This window comes from Bubalus kerabau, chromosome 3 (assembly GCF_029407905.1).
Source record: "Bubalus kerabau isolate K-KA32 ecotype Philippines breed swamp buffalo chromosome 3, PCC_UOA_SB_1v2, whole genome shotgun sequence".
Classification (NCBI taxonomy): domain Eukaryota; kingdom Metazoa; phylum Chordata; class Mammalia; order Artiodactyla; family Bovidae; genus Bubalus; species Bubalus kerabau.
The window spans coordinates 140,466,752-140,489,748 of NC_073626.1; the positions used below are offsets into that span (position 1 = coordinate 140,466,752).

At 35.9% G+C, this 22,997-nt stretch overlaps 1 protein-coding gene across 2 annotated transcripts in view; it reads left to right on the forward strand.

Moving 5' to 3' along the window:
- PLCL1 (phospholipase C like 1 (inactive)) overlaps window positions 1–22,997 on the forward strand; it is a 364,743-nt gene that overhangs the window by 271,160 nt on the left and 70,586 nt on the right. Inside the window, exons 2-3 of one of the 2 annotated variants that reach the window (XM_055573032.1) lie at window positions 5,506–5,551; window positions 19,790–22,264. In XM_055573032.1, the coding sequence (XP_055429007.1) occupies window positions 5,506–5,551; window positions 19,790–22,264 (2,521 nt within the window). The remainder of the gene's footprint in view (window positions 1–5,505; window positions 5,552–19,789; window positions 22,265–22,997) is intronic. The other variant, XM_055573031.1, reaches the window with a different exon arrangement.

Here is a 22,997-nt window from a genome sequence, read left to right on the forward strand (position 1 = left end):
TGTTTTGTGACAGGAGATCCTGATAAGGAATATGGAACTAATAAGCCACCACCAACTGAAAGAGTTCAGAAAAGATCGAAAGGAGACACCGCGTGTCCGTCCATTTCCCAGAATCCCTCTCGCTAGCATCCATCTTGGTTGAGCAATGCATGCACTACCAGGAAAGACTCTGAATTAGAATGATTGGTTAATGACCACCCAGAAACTAATCCCATCACCATAAAACCTGAGACTGCCAGCCGCGCGGCAGAGCAGTTCTCCTGGGTTCCCTTACCCTACTGCTCTCCACCCGGGTGCCCTTTCCCAATAAAATCTCTTGCTTTGTCAGCACATGTGTCTCCTCAGACAATTCATTTCCTAGTGTTAGATAAAAACGCAGTTTCGGGCCCTGGAAGTGGTCCCCCTTCCTGCAACATTACTAGACGTCTTACTAGCATTCACCACAGCTGACCACGCCTTCCTTCTTAGAATGTCCTCTTTTCTTGGCTGTCATGACAACATACTCTTCTGGCTTCCTCCTACTGCTTTGGCTTTCATTATCCATCTCCTTTGTAAGTGATCTCAAAATATACTTTCCCAAAGGTCAGTGCTAGATATGCTTCTCTTTTTATTTTGCCCTTTTCCCCCTAAAGTTATTTCACCCAGTCCTATGGCTTCAGATACCACAAATAACCTGACAGTTCCCAAATTTATGTTGAACCCATATGTCTGTCCTGAGGTCTAGTCCTCTTTTTGCAACTTTATTCTCAGCACTTCCAGAGCCACTCACAAATCTGCTCCTTCTCTAGTCTTAACTACTCCAACCTCCCCATTGCTCAAACCAGAGATCTGGGGGTCACCTGTGGTACCCCTTCTTCTTTTTCTCATTTTCCATTCCAGTTCCAGTAAATCCTCAAAAACCCCACTTCTCTCTCATTCCCACCCCACTTAGTATACTTGGATCTCCTGCAATCACCATCTAAGGGATTGCTTCCTTGATAGTTCTGTATCCCCAAATTCATTATCCAGCAGTTAGAGATATTTTTAATGTATGAACTTTCACCTTTCTGACTTAAAATCTACATGGCGTAAACTCCAGATTTTTCAGAAATGGCTTTCACAGCCTCATCTGACTTGCCTTCTGCCTGCTCCTCCAGCTTTATTTTTTTCCCCTTCTCTCACCACACATTTGCTACACTGGTCTGCAGTACTTTAGTTCCTTTAGGACCTTCCCATGTTGTTTCTTCTGCATAGAATACTCTTCCCACACTATTTGTCTGGCAGGTTGCCTAGTTTAAATGTCAGTTCCTCAGGGGAATGGTAGGAACCCACTCCAATCTAAATTAGCCCCTGTACCTAAATTACTTTCTTTCAGGCATTTAAAAAATAATTTTGATTATATGTTTGTTTGATTATTTTTAACATATCTTTCTACTACAAGTGGCATTACAGTACACCTATTCCCAAGCTGAGTGCCTACCTATTCACTTGAATGAGTCCCTGACACTAAGCTGCATGTGTGCGTGCTCAGCCATGTCCGACTCTTTGTGACTGCTGGGCTCTTCTGTCCACAGGATTTTCCAGGCACGAATGCTGGAGTGGGTTGCTATTTCCTTCTCCAGGGAATCTTCCTGACCCAGGGATTGAACCCGAGTTTCCTGTGTCTCCTGCAGAGGTTCCATAAATTTATCTTGAAAGGATTAAAAATACCCCAAAATTACTTTCCATACATATCCTTTTTTTGTGGTCCTTCTTCTTGAGGGACATTTTTACCAAGTAAAATAGCACAGTTAGGAGGAGATAACTAGTTAAAATGACAGTCAGTTCCCATTATTTAGCATTGGGTGAGAGAAAATAGCTGGAGTTGTAAATTTTGCATTCCTTACCAAGGTGAAGGGATGAGAAAATACACTGGGAACTAGAAAAGTAGAGCAGTAAAATGCAGAGGTAATGTGAGCTTATAGGAAAAAATTCAATCAGGAATAGGAATATCCGGGTTTAGCATTCACTCTGCCAGCTGCAAGTCATTCAGTCTTTTTGTGTCTTGGATTTTCTCACCTTTAAAATCTTGTGGCGATTTCATAAGCAGACAAATGTGGAAGCCCTTTGCAAAGTATAAAACTTCTTAAAAATGTGAGATGCTCTTACACTCTTTATTTTGGTTTTCATTTATAAACATAAAGTGGTTTTACTTGGAAAATAATGAACTTAGTCACTCTCATAGGTAGGGCTAGCTGTTACTGTCATTCAATATATAAAATTACTATTAAGAAATCACCTAGGGATGATATTATGAAAGTAAATGTAGTGAATTCATTGTGGATTTACTTTTTAATTCTTTACAAGCTTTCCTGATAGCAATACTAATTAACTTTAAATATGCTGTCAAGTCCCTTTTTCTAAAGAGATTAGAGATTAATCTCTAAGCTATTTGTAAATTACTATGCTTTTTCATTGTGAAGTGTTTAGTAGAAATGCTGTTTTAAGAAAAGGGTTATAGATTATAAATGGCTTCATTAATTGTTTGATTTCCCTGTCATTCTACCAGTTTTATAGTAATACGTGACTTTAATTTTCTTTTTACTGGCACTATAAATGAGATCTAAGAGATGAAGCATTATTTTGAAACAAATTTAATTTAACTGACCCAGCATGACTTGGAATCCATGCTGCCCATAATCCTTTTATGATTAAGTACTAAAGAAGAATCTGTAATGTGAATATTTTTCTTTTATTTCTTCACCATGGGATTCACTCTCCTTGTGATAAAATCTCATCCTTTTCAGAGAACATTAGTAGTCGTTTAAGAAATTTATCCTCTCAGAGGTGTGCCAGTCAGTTTCATCAACAAATGGGAATGCAAAGCTTTTTAGTAAAACTAATGACCTTATATAACAACAACAAAAACCCCACACAATTCAAATTGTGTTTTAAATATCTTTGTGTTCAGAGAAATTGATAGCCTAGAGATCAGTATGTGCTAATTTACAGTCCTGTAAAAGGCTGTGATGTTCATCCCATTTTTAAAACTGCTAAGATGAGCAAGTCTAACTATTTCAAATTTCATAGGGTTTTGTAAACTTCTCTCAGTGCCAAGAAAGCAAGCCACCTGGCAGTTTTTTAAAACAGTGAGACAATGCTTAGGAATATGCACCATAATTGTTTGTATTTCAACTGAAACTGGCTCACATTTACATGGGATGAGAGCATTTTTATCCTAGTTACATTGCTTTTTGTTTCTTATGATTATATTCTCATACTGCAGATTATATTCTCATGCGGCAACCATCCTGGTGGTTATTAAGCAGATGTAGTGTATTTTAACATATTGACAAATACTATTTTTCTTGAAAGTTTAAAATGATTCAGAGAAATATTTGCTATTTTAGGTAGCATTCAAGTTAGACTATTAGGTTCATTAGCTGAATTTCCTAAGATTCACAAGTTAAATGTAGAAAGTTAAGTGTAGTTAGTAGAAGAGTGTTTTAAGTGGCAAAGATGTACAGAAACAACTTTGTGAATTTGGGTCAGTTGAGTTTAGGTAAGAAACCTATATTAAAGAAGGGACTCTTGCTATAATTAAAGCAATAAAGAAATATGGATTCAGTTCGGTCGGTCACTCATGTCTGACTCTTTGCAACCCCATGGACTGCCGCACACCAGGCTTCCCTGTCCATCACCAACTCCCGGAGCTTACTCAACTCATGTCCATGAAGTCGGTGATGCCATCCAGCCATCTCATCCTCTGTCGTCCCCTTCTCCTCCTGCCTTCAATCTTTCCCAGCAGCAGGGTCTTTTCCAATGAATCAGTTCTTCACATCAGGTGGCCAAAGTATTGGGGTTTCATCTTTAGCATCAGTCCTTCCAATGAACATTTAAGACTGATTTCCTTTAGGATGGACTGGTTTGATCTCTTTGCAGTCCAAGAGACTCTTAAGAGTCTTCTCCAACACCACAGTTCAAAAGCATCAATTCTTTGGCACTCAGCTTTCTTTATAGTCCAACTCTCACATCCATACATGACTACTGGAAATATGGATTAGGAAACGATAAAAGATACTTTTGTGTACTATGTCTTCCAAAGGAGAAAAAAAAAGGAGAGCGAATGCGTTGAGTATAAAACACAAAGGCAAGTTTGAAATGCATATCTAGATGTGAAAATAGAGGATTAGGTCAAAGCTACAAGAAAACTTGTAGGGCTACAAGTATTTAATGTATTTAATGAAAATTATTGAAAAGGATGTGTTCTCTGAAAGATTAAATTTCTTGTAACCTACATGGAATTTTTACTGATTCCAATTTCTCTGAAGCATGTTTAATTCCTAATTTAATACAGCAGATTTGAATCTCATTATCAGTGGAGTGCATTTAATTGAAATCAATTGATTTAAGCAACTAGTCAGGAAATCTCAGTTTAATCTCCTTTTCTTCCTCTGGGAACATTCATCTACTTATATTTATTCTCAAAGGTAGCAAAAGTCTGATTCAAAAGGAGATATACTACACATTTTCATTAAATTGATTGTTTAAGTACTAATGAGGTTAATTTTACAGATACACTGTAAAATTGCATTGTGCCTTGAACACTGCTTTCACCAAGGCTAATTAAAGTCAGTTCAGTCACTTAGTCGTGTCTGACTCTTTGCGATCCCATGGACTGCAGCACACCAGGCCTCCCTGTCCATCACCAATTCCCCGAGTTTGCTCAAACTCATGTTCATCAAGTTGGTGATGCCATCCAACCATCTCATCTTCTGTCATCCCCTTTTCTTTCTGCCTTCAATCTCCCAGCAACAGGGTCATTTCCAATAAGTCAGTTCTTCGCATCAGGTGGCCAAAATATTGGAGCTTCAGCTTCAGCATCAGTCCTTCCAGTGAATATTTAGGACTGATTTCCTTTAGGATTGTCTGGTTTGAGCTCTTTGCAGTCCAAGGGACTTTCAAGAATCTTCTCCAACACCACAGTTCCAAAGCATCAGTTCTTCGGTGCTCAGCTTTCTTTATGGTTCAACTCCCCATTCATACATGAATTAAAGTCAGTAGTTCTAAAGTGTAAGATTCTAAAATAATTTTCAAATCAAAGATTTATCATATTTAGGGGATATTTTGTCATACTGTAATAGAAACACATCGACCAGTCCTAAGAATAATAAATATATGAAGTTTTATATTTAACTAAAATAATATTGGTATAATTATTTTCATAAATGTAAGGTGTGTGTGTGTCTCTGTGTGTGTGCTTAGTCGCTCAGTCATCTCTGACTCTTTGTGACCCCATGGGCTGTAGCCCGGCAGGCTCCTTTGTCCATGGGGATTCTCCAGGCAAGAATACTAGAGTGTGTTGCCATGCCCTTCTGCAGGGGATCTTCCCAACCCAGGGATCAAACCCAGGTCTCCTGCATTGCAGGCAGATTCTTTACCATCTGAGCCACCAGGGAAAACCAAGAATACTGGAGTGGGTAGCCTATTGCTTCTCCAGGGGAACTTTCTGACCCAGGAATCAAACTGGGTTCTCCTGTATTGCAGGCGGATTCTTTACCAGCTGAGCTACCAGGGAAGTCCTAAAAATAAGGTAATGTACTTTATTATGCCTCAAGTTAACTCTTTATATATATATCATTATCTCTACAAAGTACAACTTGCTGATAATTAATGAGGTAATTATGGGACTATGTGTGCTTAGTCGCTCAGTCATGTCTTTATGTGACCCTGTGGACTGGAGCCCCACAGGCTGCTCTGTCTGTCCATGGGGATTCTCTATGCAAGAATATTGGAGTGGGTTGTAATGCCCTCCTCCAGAGGATCTTCCCAACCCAGGGATCAAACCCAGGTCTCCCGCACTGCAGGTGGATTCTTTACCAGCTGAGCTACCAGGGAACCCAATGCTATGGAAACATCTTTAATATTTTTTTTTAATACTGTATGCTAATATATGTTAATTGTGAATAATTTGAACAAAACAGAGAAAACTATTTTCATAATTCTCCTTCATTTCCCCTAGAGATAACCAATATTACCACTTGGAATAGAGCCTTTCAGATTTGTTATATATTAGTGATGTGATCTCATAATATATGTACTCTTTTATATTATCTATTTTTTAAGGACACATCCACACACATCCACACACAGATTATCCCTTTTAAGATTTATGGATCTATGTCACCCTTATAAGAACTACATAGAATCTTTTTGCATGAATGTGTTATAATTTATTTTGGCAGTCCTTACTAGGAATGAGTGTTCAGTTTATTAGTTTATTTCTAATTTCCTTAATATTATTCACAGAGTAGCATTGAATTTCCATGTACTTAAATCTTTGCCTCTTTGTTCAAATATTTCCTTAAGATAAAGTCTCAAAAGTGATATTGCTAGATCAAAGTAGACACATCTTTAACATTTTAAAACATTTATCACATTGCCTTCTGGAAAAATTGGTCCATTTTATACTAACCTAACATTATACAAAAATTCCCTTTTCTCTATAACCTGACATCTTTTTTAACCTTTAATAATCTGGTATGCAAATTAATAAAGTTATTTGTGTATCTATAGTACATATAAGTATTTGTGTTTGAGCATCTTTTCATTAATTTTGAAACAGTTGTATAATTTTGTGAATTTATCTTTTCCAAAATTAGCTTGTGAGCAAATTTTATAAATTAAGAAACATATATCAAATATTTTTCAGTTTGAGAATTAAAAAAAACCTGGACACAGTTTTAAGCTTTTTTGTGCTCATATCTACCAGTCTTTTCTTCTGTGGCTTATGTGGCCTTGATTTATTTAAGAAGAGATCTTCCCCACCCCAAACTATAGAAATATATGGTTACATCTTTTCTAGTACTTCTAAACCCTATTGTATCTTTAATCCATCTAAAATTATTATTAGGTCTGGCATGAAAGAGAAATTTACTTATATTTTTGTTCAAATGAATAGTGAATTTTTCAACACTAATACTTGACTAATATATTGTTTCCTTTGTTATTTTAAATGCCACTTCCACCCTACCCCTTGAAACAATTCCACTGGACTTTTCATTAGAATTTTATTGTATTTATCTACTAATTAGTATAGCACTTGAATTTTACCAACATTATCTTTCCAGTAAGTAATTTCTTTAATGTTTTCATTTATTTGATTCTCTTTTTCAACTTCATATGAAATAAAATTTTATGCATAATTTTTGCATGTATCTTGTTAAATTTATTCTTGGCTTGTTTACAATATCTGTTGTTAATTTTAATGGGTTTCTCTCACTTCTACTCATCCCTGCCATTACATTTAGAAGCAAATTGTTGTATAAGAAAGCTATTAATTTTTTATATTTATACTTTATTTTGCCACCGTCTCTTTTATTATTTCTAATAATTTTCAGTTGATTCTTTTGAATTTTCTAGGTAAATAATTATCACCTCTGTGACTAGTAATGATCTTTCATTTCCTTTATCATATATTATGCTTAATTTCTTATGCTTGTTTTATGCTTTGATGGAAGTACCCAGAGTCATGTTAAAATGTAGAATAAATAGTAGCCTTTTGTTTTGTTACTTTTAAAATTTTAATGAGAATTCTTCTAAATCTTTACCAGTTGGTATGACCTTTTCTTTAGGATTCTGAAATAGGATTTTGATCATGTAAAGGAAGTTACCTTCTTTTTCAGTTTACTGAGTGTTTTCTTTGGAATTAATATTGTATTACCTTGGAGGAATTTATAGGTAGGATCATATTGTTTTTCTCTTTTAGCTTATTTATTTATTGGGTTACATTGATGGCTTTCTTAGTGCTGATACATTTTTATATTTCTGGAATAAACCTGATTTTTTAAAAACTTGATTACTTTTTAAAATATTGCTATATTTTACTTTCATAAGTAAGATGGATCTATAATTCACTCCTTTGGAGTTTTATGTTTTTCAGAGGAATTTAGCATGCTTTATTTCCTTTGATCCTTGAGATAACTCTATGAATTAGACCAGAAATTATTACATTATTCTAATAAATAAAAACAACAGATATAGAACTTTTTGCCTGTCATAAAGTCATGAAAGTAGGTGGTGATGGTAACTAAAATCGGTTAGTCCCCAATACAATGCTTTGGGGAGAACACAGTAATTTCTATAAGTAAGGTATTTGAATTTTTAGGACTTTGAATTTTATTATCTCAAATAAAAACTGTCCCTATATAGTTTCCTTTCACATTTTTCTAAATTAAGACAATAGACTTGGTTTTGTTTTGACTATGGAGCCTTCACTGGGTATCAGGAAGCCTTCACCCTAAAGGAGTCTCTGTGCTGAAAATATACATTCTCTGAGATCTGCCATCTGTTTGTTGCACATGGACAGATGCTAATGTTCAGTTAAACTGAGGTAATACAATAAGGATTAAAGTGTTAGATGCTACTAACCCATTCAGAAGTTATGGATAAAACTTGAAACCTTTAATCAGATTCATCTTGATGTTCAAGTCAAGTTCACATATTTCATTATTATCATAACAGAAAAATATTAAGGATGCATTTTTACATTGCATTAGGTCTATTTTATATGTGGTTCAGGAATCTGCCTTATAGAAAGTTTAGAGATTGCACTTCAGAATCTATTACAGAAGAAATATTCAACTAGGAAATTTTAAAATAACTTAAGTATAAATTTTAGAACCTATAAAACTTAATGCAAATGCAAGAATGGCCCATTTGTTGATATACATTCATTTATTAAATGAAGGCTAGACTTCTCCAAGTGTAGAGAAAAATGGATTTAGACTATAAATGAATTGTATTTTAGCTTTGAATAGAATTATGCTGTTATATTGACATTTAATCTTTATGTTCAGAGTCACACACATTTACAAAATGATTCATAAAGTAAATTTATTGTTTTTAAATCTCTTGTAATATATTTTTCTCTTAATGAAAAACCTAAACATGTTAATTTCTATATAGTCCAATGGCACTTATCTACCTCTAAAACATGCCACCAGTAGTTATATATTTTATATTTATCCCAATTGAAATTTATAAATGATGTATAAAGTCTTAAATCTGTTCTTATCAAATGTTGCATGGAAAAATCATGAATTCTTGGAATATGATCATTTTTCAAATTCTATTTCATTAATTCAACTTTATGCTCTGAAGCAATATAACCTTATTTCCACTTAAGCTAATATAGCTCTGAATGAGATTCTGTTTTAAATTGAGATTTAATTGATAAATTCATTGTATTGGTTTTGGATGTGCAACATAATGATTTGATGTATGTATATGTTGTGAAATGATTACCACAATAAGTTTAGTTAACATCTATCACTGTGCATATTTAAAATTTGTTTTTCTTGTGATGAGAACTGTTAAGATCTACTCTCCTAGCAAATTTCAAGTTTTACATGATTTTATTTTTAAAAACCACATCTGTTTCTGAAACTCAGCTCCAATAACACCCTATGGTAACAAATGGTAGAACTCACATAGTATTGAAACATATTGGGTATTTCCTTTTCAGTTTTAAATTTGTTTTATTCAGATTTGGATGACTGGAGACTATGTTTAAATTCCACATTGACTGAAATCAATGTAAATAATATAATAGTGTCTCATATTTGATGGTAAATATTACCATTAAAAATTGAAAAGTCAAAATGAAGCAGAAACTATTCTGTGAGCTGGTTGTTTAGCACATAAAGGAAAATGGGAATTTTTTTCAGCAACATTTTTGAAATGAACTTAATAATGTTCCATTCCTATTGAATTTTAATTTTTCAGAAAATTTAGTTTAAGTATATGCAACATTAGTTTGGAATGAAAAAACAAAATTATGCATAGATTTTAATGCCTCTCCTGGAAGAAGCACAAGCTGGAATCAAGATTGCCAGGAGAAATATTAATAACCTCAGATATGCAGATGACACCACCCTTATGGCAGAAAGTGAAGAGGAACTCAAAAGCCTCTTGATGAAAGTGAAAGAGGAGAGTTAAAAAGTTGGCTTAAAGCTCAACATTCAGAAAACGAAGATCATGACATCTGATCCCATCACTTCATGGGAAATAGATGGGGAAACAGTGGAAACAGTGTCAGACTTTATTTTTCTGGGCTTCAAACTCACTGCAGATGGTGACTGCAACCATGAAATTAAAAGACGTTTACTCTTTGGAAGAAAAGTTATGACCAACCTAGATAGCATATTGAAAAGCAGAAACATTACTTTGCCAACAAAGGTCCTTCTAGTCAAGGCTATGGTTTTTCCAGTGGTCATGTATGGATATGAGAGTTGGACTGTGAAGAAGGCTGAGTACTGAAGAACTGATGCTTTTGAACTGTGGTGTTGGAGAAGACTCTTGAGAGTCCCTTGGACTGCAAGGAGATCCAACCAGTCCATTCTAAAGGAGATCAGCCCTGGGTGTTCTTTGGTAGGAATGATGCTAAAGCTAAAACTCCAGTACTTTGGCCACCTCATGGGAAGAGTTGACTCATTGGAAAAGACTCTGATGCTGGGAGGGATTGGGGGCAGGAGGAGAAGGGGACAACAGAGGATGAGATGGCTCGATGGCATCACCGACTTGATGGACGTGAGTTTGAGTGAACTCCGGGAGATGATGAAGGACAGGGAGGCCTGGCGTGCTGCAATTCATGGGGTTGCAAAGAGTTGGACACGACTGAGCGACTGAACTGAACTGAATTAAATATCAATTTCTTGATGGATGCCCGAATTAAGCATCAATATATGGTTACACCTATGAAATAATTAGGGCAATCTTTTGGGTTGGTGAAAAGGTTCATTTGGGTGTTTCGGTGAGATGTTACAGAAAAACCTGAACGAGCCTTTTGGCCAACCCAATATTTGATCACTGCAATAGGACCTTGAAAGAGATGTGTTAGCAATATAGTTGTTAAAACCATATTTTACATATTCTTCATTACAGACTTTCTTATTATAGGGACCATGACATGCTGCCTTCTCTAAAGAGCACCTCTGATTAATCCTCATACCAGAAACAATGGAGTTGGCTCTGGCATAAGTTCAGCCAGGATTCCTGGGCCTGCTGTGTAGGGAGTCTCGTGAAGAAGGACAGAATCCTATCTTGGTTTCCAGGCCCACTAGGTTCTTGGCACCTCTGTTGAGAGTTGCACAGGCTACCAATGAATTTTAAATGTAGTGTTTGAGTGTGAGGTGGACATCTGTCTTAGAGGAATAGGACTGGTAGCAGCATGTCCTTCTTCAGAAGCCATTGAATAATTGTCAGATGACCTTTATTGGTGTCCCCTTCATTTCATTCTTATGGGTGCTGCCAAGACACAGTAGGGTAACAAAGTCCCCTGGGACTTATAATAAGCAAAAACATATACTTCATTTAGCAGTTGGATTAGTTCAAAACAGTCAAGTTTTTTTTTTTTTTTTTTAATCATTTTGAGGGCAAGACACCCTGCCCCCCCTCCCCCGCCCCCCCAATCCTGATAGAGGTTATGTGAAAACAGTCATGTTTTTTACTAGAAAAATGGGATCATTGATGTACCTTGTAACTATATATGAAGTAGTGGATTGTGAAGGATGCAAGAGGAGATTGGCAAGATTTAAGTGAGAAACAAGGCCTTTCCCATGAAGGCAGTTTACACTATACAGGAACATCTATACTTGTGTCCTTGCAGGGAAATAAGAGTTGAAAATAGAAAGTCCATCATATAGTGAGGTTTGATAATAAATAATCACAGGGTTTGTGCCCTTATTCTGTGGGGGAAACAGAGATGGCAGGAATCAATGGAATAATAGAATGATCGGACATCTAGAGACATAGGCTTCCAGCCTTTATTGACCTGCAGCCATATCTCCTCACCCATATGGGTTTAATTTCTGTACAAGTGAAAAAATAATTTCAAACAGGTGAATGATCTTTGATTTTATCTATGTGCATTGATCTGCAATGAAAAGTCAGAGAGTTTTAATTAGGTTTATAATTTTGCCTCTTGAATGAATCACAGAGATGAAGGTATATAGAATAAAGTTCAAGAAGAGGTAATTCATCTTTAGTCCACTGTTGTTGAACAAACATCATACATAATATTTAAAATATATAAATCAGGTTATAATGTTCTTGAAGTTGTGATCTGGAAAGGATTGTTGTTGTTCAGTTACTAAGTTATGTGTGACTCTTGGTGGCACCATGGACTACAGTGCTTGGGTTTCCCAAGTGACGCAGTGGTAAAGAATCTGCCTGCTAATGCAGGACATACAAGAGACGCAGGTTTGATCCCTGGGTTGGGAAGATCTCCTGCATGGCAACCCACTCCAGTATTCTTGCCTGGAGAATCCCATGGACAGAGGAATCCGGCGGGCTATCATCTATAGGGTCACAGAGTTGGACATGACTGAACATGCAGCACACACGGACTGGACAACATACCAGGTTTCTCTGTCCTTCACTGTCTCCTGGAGTTTCTCAGACTCATATCCATTGAGTCAGCTGAAAAGGATATTTTGGTATTATTTACTGTTATTCTTACCATTTCTTTGAGTTGGTTTCTTCCTAATTTTGTTGAAAATTTCAAACCAAAGCCTTTTTAGTCTAGAGATGGTCTACAGAATGGTCTAGAGAGTAAGGAAGCCTCTTTTCTCAAAATGAAACTAATAGAATATGACTCTATAATCTTGCTTCTGCTGCTCCAGTTATTTTAGGAGGCATTATAAAAATGTTAGCCTATTAAAAATCCAGTACTATTGCGGTTGATAAAGTGCTTTGCAGTCTATTAGCAGTTACTATGAGAACATGGCAACAGGGCTTTGGTGTGACTAAACCCACCGATGCCATCTTCTGGGTTCCTGCAGCAAACTCTTACAAGCCGCACAGTTAGTGGCCAGGTCTTTCTCGGAATGATGGAGTCACAGGTAGGGTTGTGTTATTTAAGACTTTTCCCTATGGCATGAAGTTATAGTGTAGCTCCATGTGAAAGTTGTATTTGTTTTCTTGTAAAATGGCAGTGATTTTAAAAACTATTTTACCTAACACTTTTATAGATTTTGAACACTTTAAAGCTTAGTTATTTTCTTGTCCAGTTTTAAGTATCTCAATAAATGCCCTAGTGGTAAAGATATAATTTAAGTATACTTAATAACTGGTACTTCTTTTTAAATACTGCCTCATCAGCTCTTGTGCTGCTTTATGGTCTTGGTTCTCAAACATCCTCAATGTTGTTTAAAGCTGCTTTTATTTATTTAAAAGCATTTGTTACATGTTTTGTTTGACTTATTACATTTGATGATCTTGTCATTATTCTACTTACAAATTTCATCAGTTATAAAAGCTATACTTTAAAAGTATGATGGAAAGAGAGCATTTATTCAAGGTGCCATTAGTGTTCGGATTAATAAATTTTAAAGAACTAATCACTGGGATGGTGCTAGCACATAGTAGGTGCTCAGTTAATCTTTGCGAAAATGAGTACTGTATTTTCAACTAATTCATGGAACATGCATAATGAGCATCATATCTGTAGAAAAGCCCTAACTGGGTAGAAACCTTGCCATCAGTAGAGCCTGAGATAATCACTTTTACTTAGAGTCATGTCATAATGAATTCTAGAGTGAATGATGGCAGTGAGATATAGCACAACAGAAAGCTTCCTCTGTTCAACAAAACAAATAAAAGGTACTAAGAACCCACACTGAAATGGACTCTTTCTACATTTTATTCCATCTTTGCCTTTAGAAAATCAACATTTTTGCTTTCAGATTAGGAGAGTCATTTAAGATGTGTCGTTAAAAAAACTGTATAGAGGATCACTGCCTTCCTGTAACTCAGTGCATTTCTTACCACCACCACCACATGTACACTGTGGAGCAGTCTTCTTAAAGGGGATGACTTCAGTGCATTTTGTTAAAGGGATCACCTTTTACAAATGAAATGTAGCGTTAAATACAGACATAAAACTTAATTTGGTGATAGATATGTGCACGCATAACTTCGCATTGCCTTTAGTTAATTCTCTTGAATTATAAGATGGTGTAGAGAATGAACACTTTCTTAATGGATAATAAAATTCAGCTTCTTAGCAACGAGGCTTAGTGAAAGCCACCAGGCTGAGCCCGTGGTTCACAGACCTTGGTCAGACTTCAACCGCTTCTCAGCAGTGTGTCTCAGGACCTCATTATCCCACACAGTGACATTAGGTGGGTCACAGGGTGCTCATCATAAGGAAGTGATGTCACCTGTTTGTGACTTTGCATTAAGTAGTTTGAGTTTACTGTGAGAAAATAGCTTTGGAAATGTTAATGTGAAAAGAATGATGTGATTCTACAGTTGCAATCTTCCTTTATTTGAAACTTGAAGGCAACAGACGTAGTGAGGACACCAGCTTTGCCTCTTGAGTTCTGTGTGAAGAGTTAGGCCTGGTGTAGGGGGCTGGGTTTTTTTCTAGACTACCTAACTGCCAGGCCTGGTTGTGGATTTGGGCATAGGCCCATTGGACAGGATACTCTAGATATAAGTATACATTACATACAATACGTACACCGAATGCATACACTACACTTGGAATCCATTTCTTAAACTGTCACCAATATAAATCAATAAAACCAGTAATATGAGGGTAGCCTTCTCTTGACTTATTACTCTCAATCTCTGCCTGCTTTTTCATTCTCATCTGTGGCCACACTGCCCCTCACTTATTGTGCTATAGTTATCCTGATCCTCTTTCCCACCGATGGAACTTTGCATCTGCTCTTCTTTCCTGGAACTCTTTGCTTCCAGCTGTTTTCAGGTTGCAGTTTGGTTGTCACCCCTATCACCATCCTCACCATTTTGAAGACAACATGAACCATTCTCTTATTAAAGTTACCAGTAAATATCTTAATGACTGAATCCAGTAAGCCATTTTAACATCTTATTTTCCAGACCTGCTTCTTCAAATCTGTTGCTTGCTTTTCTGTGAGACTCATGCTCCTGGTTCTTTTACCCCTTAGCCTGTTGTTTTTTTTTTTTTTTTTTGCTTTAGGTCTTCTCCTTTTCCCAGCCTCTTGACCTAGGTGGCCTGTGGTCATCTGAAATCCACCATAACACAAAGTAAACTTACTTCCTTTTCAACCTTACCTCTCCTTGTATTTCCTATCTGTTAGCAGTATTTCCATTCACTTTTCATTCAAGCCAGAAACCTAGGAGTCATCCTAGATTGAGTCAAGAACTTCTGATTTACCTCCTGTTTCTCGAGACTTCTCCCTTCCCTCCATTCCTTTTGTTAGTGATCTACCTCAGGACATCACATCTCTTTCCTCTAATGCTGTAGTACTCACCTACTGTACCATCTTCAGTTTCGTCTGTATCAAATCCTTCAAGTGCACATCTAAAGTGATCTGTGTAAGATAAAAATGAGACTTTATCAGTTGCTCCAAAAAACTCTTAAATGTGCTGATCCTTAGCATGAAGGATTGTTTGCTGAATGAATAAATGAAGAAAGGGACCAGTGTCCATTCTTGGGGCTGATTTGGGTCCTAGATTATATTGTCTACAATCCCTTGAAGGTTTCATGTATCAACTAAACCTTTTCTGAATTTTGCTTGGAAGTTCATAAAACTGGGATGAATATCATTAGTATGGGATTATAGTTCATAGGTTATCTGTAAGAACAAGAGAGGCTTCCTGTGGTGAAAATAAGGTTTATGTACCTATATTTTTCTTTGTCTTTTAGTTATAGTCTATTCAATTTTTATTTGGAGACTTTCTTAGGAGAACTATTCAGAAATAAATGTTTTTCCCCCTCTTTTACTAAAAAAGAAAAGTGAATGTCACTTTAGTGTACCTGCATTTATGTAGCTGAATTTCTGTATTATGAAACAAGATTCGAATAACAGTTTGACAACTGGTGTTTTGATTGCTATTGATTAAAGGTTTTGTAAATTTGTTTTATTTTAATGAAGAATCATCATTCTCTTAACAGCTTACCAAAAAAAATGGAAAGAATATATTGCATTACCATTAGTTGCTTAAATATGCTTATCAGGTCAGAGGTAGGAAAACATGGGTATTTTCCTTTAGTCTTAAATTTTTGTACAATGCCTCAATATGCTCTTTTTTGTGTGTGATAAAATAAACATAACATGTTTACCATTTTAAAATGTACAGTTCTATAGCATTGTGTGCCTTCACATTTTTGTACTGCTTTAGTATACTTTTAAAAAATTATTATATTGAAATAATTCATTATTGAGACCCAAAACTATACTTATATTAAATAAGCAAAGTTCCCTATGGGGCTTATCAATGTGTTCTGATGAAAAATGATTTTGTTTGCTGAGTTTTGTTAAGGAACTTGCAGCATATCTGGCCTTATTGGATTCAGAGAGCAAATGCCAATGGGAATTTATGGAAACAGGTTTATTAATTTGATTTATTTAAACATTTTCCCCCCATTTCAGTGTAATAAAACACATTTAAAGAGCTATAAATAATTTATTCTTTTCTGTAATATATATATGTATTTATTTGCTCATTTGGAGGCTTGTAATAACTTTGCATTTTGTCGTTTGTGAGATGACAACCTAAGATCATATCTTTTCCACTAGTTCTAAGTTTTAAGCCATTTTAGGTTAAGTTTTATAATTATGTAAAAGTTACAGGTCAAGGCAAGAAATAAGCATTATGAGGCAGATGGATCCTTTTGTAGGGTAGATATAAAACATTTATTTCTTGAAGACTTCACTTCCTAGGACAGAAAATTTTGATATAAGAAGATATCACCATAAAGAAGAGAGGCTTATACGAGAAAGCTTTTCTGATAGCCATAGTTTTGTTCTCATAAACAAATAGTGGCTGAAGTCAAGAATGGTGCTTAGACAGTTGGGAAGAATGGTATAATACCATGTGTAGGGTACAGGAGCTATAGATGTACATTCAGAGGAACACTGATTTTTCCATTTAGGCTTTGTTAGAAACTATTATAGGTTTTATAACTCTATTGACAATCATCTTATTTGGAACATGATATGCTTATATAAATATAATTTTTAATGTGAAATCTCTCATTACTTAAAGGTCTAGTGAAATAGTAGTTTTGAAAACTGAGTCACAGTTTAACTTACCATCACAATTCACAGCTTCTCTCAGTATTTTACTTGGTAGATTAATCCCATCTCAGCAGTACCATTAGGTTCCTGCCTTGAAAGTGAGGGAAAATACAAACATCTGATTTTTCTGAGTGTGTGGGCTGTGATGAATTTAAATGTGTTCAAATGTGTTTTAATAGTGCATCTGTGTATAAGCAGCTGAAAATTTATGGTTGTTTTTTAACATAAAAATGAGGAAATTGACCGCTGTTGGGTAATTAAAAATAACAACTCTATAGAGAAATAGGAGTAAGTTTTTAAATGCCAGAGCACCAAGGGACAATATTGTCTAATCTAAATTGACTAATATATCTTTGTCACTTAAAGATCAGATATATATTTGAGTTAATGAATCATCCTCCCAACATCCCATAACTAAAGCAAATTCTGTTTCCTTTTTCCAGGCAAAGTTTTAGTCAACTGAATAATAAACCATCCTGCCTTTTTCTGAATCACAAGATAGGGAGACTCTTACAGGCAAAAGTGCAATTAAAAGAGATCCTAGAGGAGAGATTCTATCATGTTTTAAAAGAATGCCAGTGAAGGAAACAGCCTAGACTACTTTGGCTACACTTTTCAGTGTTTAAAATAGTAATATCATATGGCTGTTTTTAAACATTTTCATTTTATCATTGAAGATTTGTTTTAAATGCTCATAGATCAGGAGTGAATCAACTTCTGGATAACCACCAATATTCTGGTTGGTGTGTAATGACAGTCCTACAGAGACCAGATATATGAGGAAATGTTCCTCTCCCTTCAAAAAGGTTAACCTTACAAAAAATATTCATGAACATTTTCTCTTTTGAGTCTTACAATAATGCTCTATCATACTTAATGATCATTAGTTCCTACTTAAAAGCAGAAATTAAGATTCAGAGAGCCTAAGTCACTTACCCAAGGTCACCAGTGAATGGAATAAAACCAACTTGAGACTAGTCATTTTTGCCGTAAGGACTGTGCCTTTGGCTGTCTATACTTCACTGCCTCTTTGATATGCTTTATAAAATTGGCCACTATAAACATGCACGAAGGTCCTTTTGGGAAATTTGTTCCTGGGAAAATTGTCTGAATTGATAATGTGATTGGGAACATTATTAATTTGAGTCTTTGGTTGGAACAGAAGAACCTCAAAAATTAGTGAAGTCATTCATAGTTCTGTTTGGTTCTAAGCAGTGTCTGTTAACAGTTTTATACTGAAATGTAGGCCTGAATCTCGTAATGTTCATTTATTTTTATTTTCTTTTTGAAGTATAGTTGATTTATAATGTTGTCTTAGTTTCTGGTGTACAGCAAATGATTCAGATACACATATACACACATAATATATATTCTTTTTCATAGCGATTTATTATAGGAGTTTGAATATAGTTCCCTATGCTATACAGTAGGATCTTTTTGTTTATCTATTTTATATATAGTAGTTTGTATCTTCTAATCCTCAAATTCTAATTTATCTTTCCCCATCCCCTTAATCCTTTGGTAACCGTAAGTTGGTTTTCTGTCCGTGAGTCTGTTTCTGTTTTGTAAATAAGTTCATTTGTATCGGGCTTCCCTTGTGGCTCAACTGGTGAAGTATCTGCCTGCAATGCAGGAGACCTGGGTTCGATCCCTGGGTTAGAAAGATCCCCTGGAGAAGGGAATGGCTACCCACTCCAGTATTCTGGTCTGGAGAATTCCATGGACTGTATAGTCCATGGGGTCGCAAAGAGTCAGACATGACTGAGCCACTTTCACTTCACACTTCATTTGTATCATATTTTAGATTTCACATATAAGTGATATCATATGGTATTTGTCTTTTCTTTCTGACTTAACTTCACTCAGTATGATAATCTCTAGGTCTACGCATGTTGCTACAAATGGCATTATTTTATTAATACTGAGTAGTATTCCAGTGTATATATTTATATATACCAACTCTTCTTTATCCATTCCTCTGTCTATGGACACGTGGGTTACTACTCTATCTTGGCTGTTGTAAATAGTGCTACTCGGACCATTGGGGTGCATGTATCATTTTGAATTATAGTTTTCTTTGGATATATACCCAGGAAGTGGGATTGCCAAATCATATGGAAACTCTATCATAATGTTCATTTTAATCATTTACTCTATTATAATGTTATTGAAAGATTGCTCAAGTGAGAGTTATTGTTTACTGTTCATTCTGAATCTGACTTTCAAGATGCCTTTATTCTTTAAAATAGTTTGAGGGAAAAAAAGTGATTTTTTTTTTGTTGTTGTTAAGCTATATTGTAAGGACTTTTTGATGTAATGTATGGTAAGGTAAAACATTTTTTATTTGAACTAATTTTAAGTATAAAAATTAAACTGTAACAAAGTGTAAACGAAGACAACTTTTTAAGGAAATTTAGCTTTATTTGTTTCATATATCTATAGGGACTGAGCAAGGTTATTTAAGTACCAACAGGTAGAGGATCTTAGGAAATCTGCTCTAACAACAAATAAGAGTGATTTGTAGTTAATTTCATTTCAAAGAACACACAGACATTGAAAAAATAGGTTTTTCCTGAACCTAATATACACAATTTTGGGGAAAATTTCTTCTTTCTGAAACAATACAGAAGTAAAGTTTAGGCTAGCTTTTGTCCAAATAATCGTAATATCTGAATGGAATCTAAGGAGTTCATAGAGTGTTACCGAATTTGTTTATTTTGTAAAGTAAATTGATTCATTATTTTCAAATTGTTTTACAGGATCCTGCAAACCAAAAATGTGGTGGAAGAAAGAAAACCGTGTCTTTCAGCAGCATGCCGTCGGAAAAGAAAATCAGCAGCGCAAGCGACTGCATCACTTTCATGCAGGCTGGCTGTGAACTGAAGAAAGTGCGGCCGAATTCGCGCATTTACAACAGGTTCTTCACTCTGGACACAGACCTGCAGGCTCTTCGCTGGGAACCTTCCAAGAAAGACCTCGAGAAAGCTAAGCTTGATATTTCTGCCATAAAAGAGATCCGACTGGGGAAAAACACGGAAACATTTAGAAACAATGGCCTTGCTGACCAGATTTGTGAGGATTGTGCCTTTTCCATACTCCACGGGGAAAACTACGAGTCTCTGGACTTAGTGGCCAATTCAGCGGACGTAGCAAACATCTGGGTGTCAGGATTGCGGTATCTGGTTTCTCGAAGTAAGCAACCCCTCGATTTTATGGAGGGCAACCAGAACACACCAAGGTTCATGTGGTTGAAGACAGTGTTTGAAGCAGCAGATATCGATGGGAATGGGATTATGTTGGAAGACACCTCTGTAGAGTTAATAAAACAACTCAACCCTACCCTGAAGGAGTCCAAGATTAGGCTAAAATTTAAAGAAATCCAGAAGAGCAAAGAAAAACTGACAACTCGAGTGACGGAAGAGGAGTTTTGCGAAGCTTTTTGTGAACTTTGCACCAGGCCGGAAGTGTATTTCTTACTTGTGCAGATATCAAAAAACAAAGAATATTTGGATGCCAATGATCTTATGCTTTTTTTGGAAGCTGAGCAAGGAGTCACCCATATCACTGAGGACATGTGCTTAGACATTATTCGGAGATATGAACTTTCCGAAGAAGGACGTCAGAAAGGGTTTCTTGCAATTGATGGCTTTACCCAGTATTTGTTGTCACCAGAATGTAACATTTTTGATCCTGAACAAAATAAGGTTGTCCAAGACATGACCCAGCCTTTATCTCACTATTACATCAATGCCTCTCACAACACCTATCTCATTGAAGACCAGTTCAGAGGACCAGCTGATATTAATGGGTATGTCAGAGCTTTGAAAATGGGCTGTCGCAGCATTGAACTTGATGTAAATGATGGCTCAGACAACGAACCGATCCTTTGTAATCGAAACAACATGACAACACACCTTTCCTTTCGCAGTGTCATAGAGGTGATAAATAAATTTGCCTTTGTGGCTTCTGAATACCCACTCATTCTTTGTTTGGGGAATCACTGCTCCCTACCACAGCAGAAGGTAATGGTCCAACAGATGAAAAAGGTCTTTGGCAGTAAACTCTATACTGAAGCACCTTTGCTGTCAGAATCCTACCTCCCATCACCAGAAAAATTAAAAAGAATGATCATTGTGAAAGGAAAGAAATTGCCTTCTGATACAGATATTTTAGAAGGAGAAGTTACAGATGAAGATGAAGAAGCCGAAATGTCTCGAAGGATGTCAGTAGATTACAATGGTGAGCAGAAACAGATCTTGCTGTGTAGGGAGCTCTCTGACTTGGTATCTATCTGTAAATCTGTTCAGTACAGGGATTTTGAATTATCTATGAAAAGCCAAAACTATTGGGAAATTTGTTCATTTAGTGAAACAGAGGCCAGCCGAATTGCAAATGAATACCCAGAGGATTTTGTAAATTATAATAAGAAGTTCTTATCACGAATCTATCCAAGCGCCATGAGAATTGATTCCAGTAACCTGAATCCACAGGACTTTTGGAATTGTGGCTGTCAGATTGTGGCAATGAATTTTCAGACTCCAGGTCCAATGATGGACCTCCACACAGGCTGGTTTCTTCAGAATGGAGGCTGTGGTTATGTTCTAAGGCCGTCTATCATGCGAGATGAAGTTTCTTACTTCAGTGCAAACACAAAGGGCATTGTACCTGGGGTGTCTCCTCTAGTGCTTCATATTAAGATTATCAGTGGTCAGAACTTCCCAAAGCCCAAGGGAGCTTGTGCCAAAGGGGATGTCATAGATCCCTATGTGTGTATAGAGATACATGGAATTCCAGCGGACTGTTCAGAACAAAGAACTAAAACTGTACAACAAAACAGTGATAATCCTATTTTTGATGAGACATTTGAGTTTCAAGTGAACCTGCCTGAACTGGCCATGATCCGTTTTGTGGTTCTTGATGATGACTACATTGGGGATGAGTTTATAGGGCAATATACAATACCGTTTGAATGCTTGCAGCCTGGATATCGGCATGTTCCCCTCCGTTCCTTTGTGGGTGACATCATGGAGCATGTAACTCTTTTTGTCCACATAGCAATAACTAATAGAAGTGGAGGAGGAAAGCCACAGAAGCGCAGCCTTTCAGTGAGAATGGGGAAGAAAGTTCGGGAGTGTACCATGCTCAGGAATATTGGTCTTAAAAACATAGATGACATCTTTAAGATAGCTGTTCATCCCTTACGAGAAGCCATAGATATGAGAGAAAATATGCAGGTAGGAAACGTCCCATACTGTTCTTCCCTACCCCTCCTTCTTCTGATCTTTCTCTCACCAGTGAATGTTGAACATTGTGTTTTTACTAATAATCTGATTCCTCAAAAAATTATCACAGAGGATGTATAAACCCATGTACTGCTGAATTAAGTTCAGTATTGCCTGTGATAAAATATATATTTTAAAAAAACTTTTCTTGGAGTATAGTTGATTTACAGTGTTGTTTTAGATTCAGATGTATAGCAAAGTGAATCAGTTATAAATATATGTATATTCATTCTTTTTTAGATCCTTTTTATATATAGGCCATCAAACAGTATTGAGTAGAGTTCCCTGTGCTATTCAGTAGGTCCTTATTAGTTACCTATTTTATATATAGTAGTATGTAGTCAATTCCAATCTTCCAATTTAGCTCTCCCCTCTTACTCCACCCTGTAACCATAAGTTTTTTCCCTACATTTGTAACTCTGCAAAACAGATATGTTTTATGTTTCTAATTGTGAATGCTTTGTTAAACCTGGTCTGAACTAAATCAACTAATAGAGAATCAATGTAGCAAAATGTTTTATATATCCACTAAATGTCCTTAGTACACAGTAAATTGATATATGGGAATATGTATTTGAAACAATGAAAAAAAGAATATAAAATAGTATATGTGCATGTAATATACAAAATTTTGTATATACAGACACATGCATACTAATTATAAGTATATATAAAAATATTTACA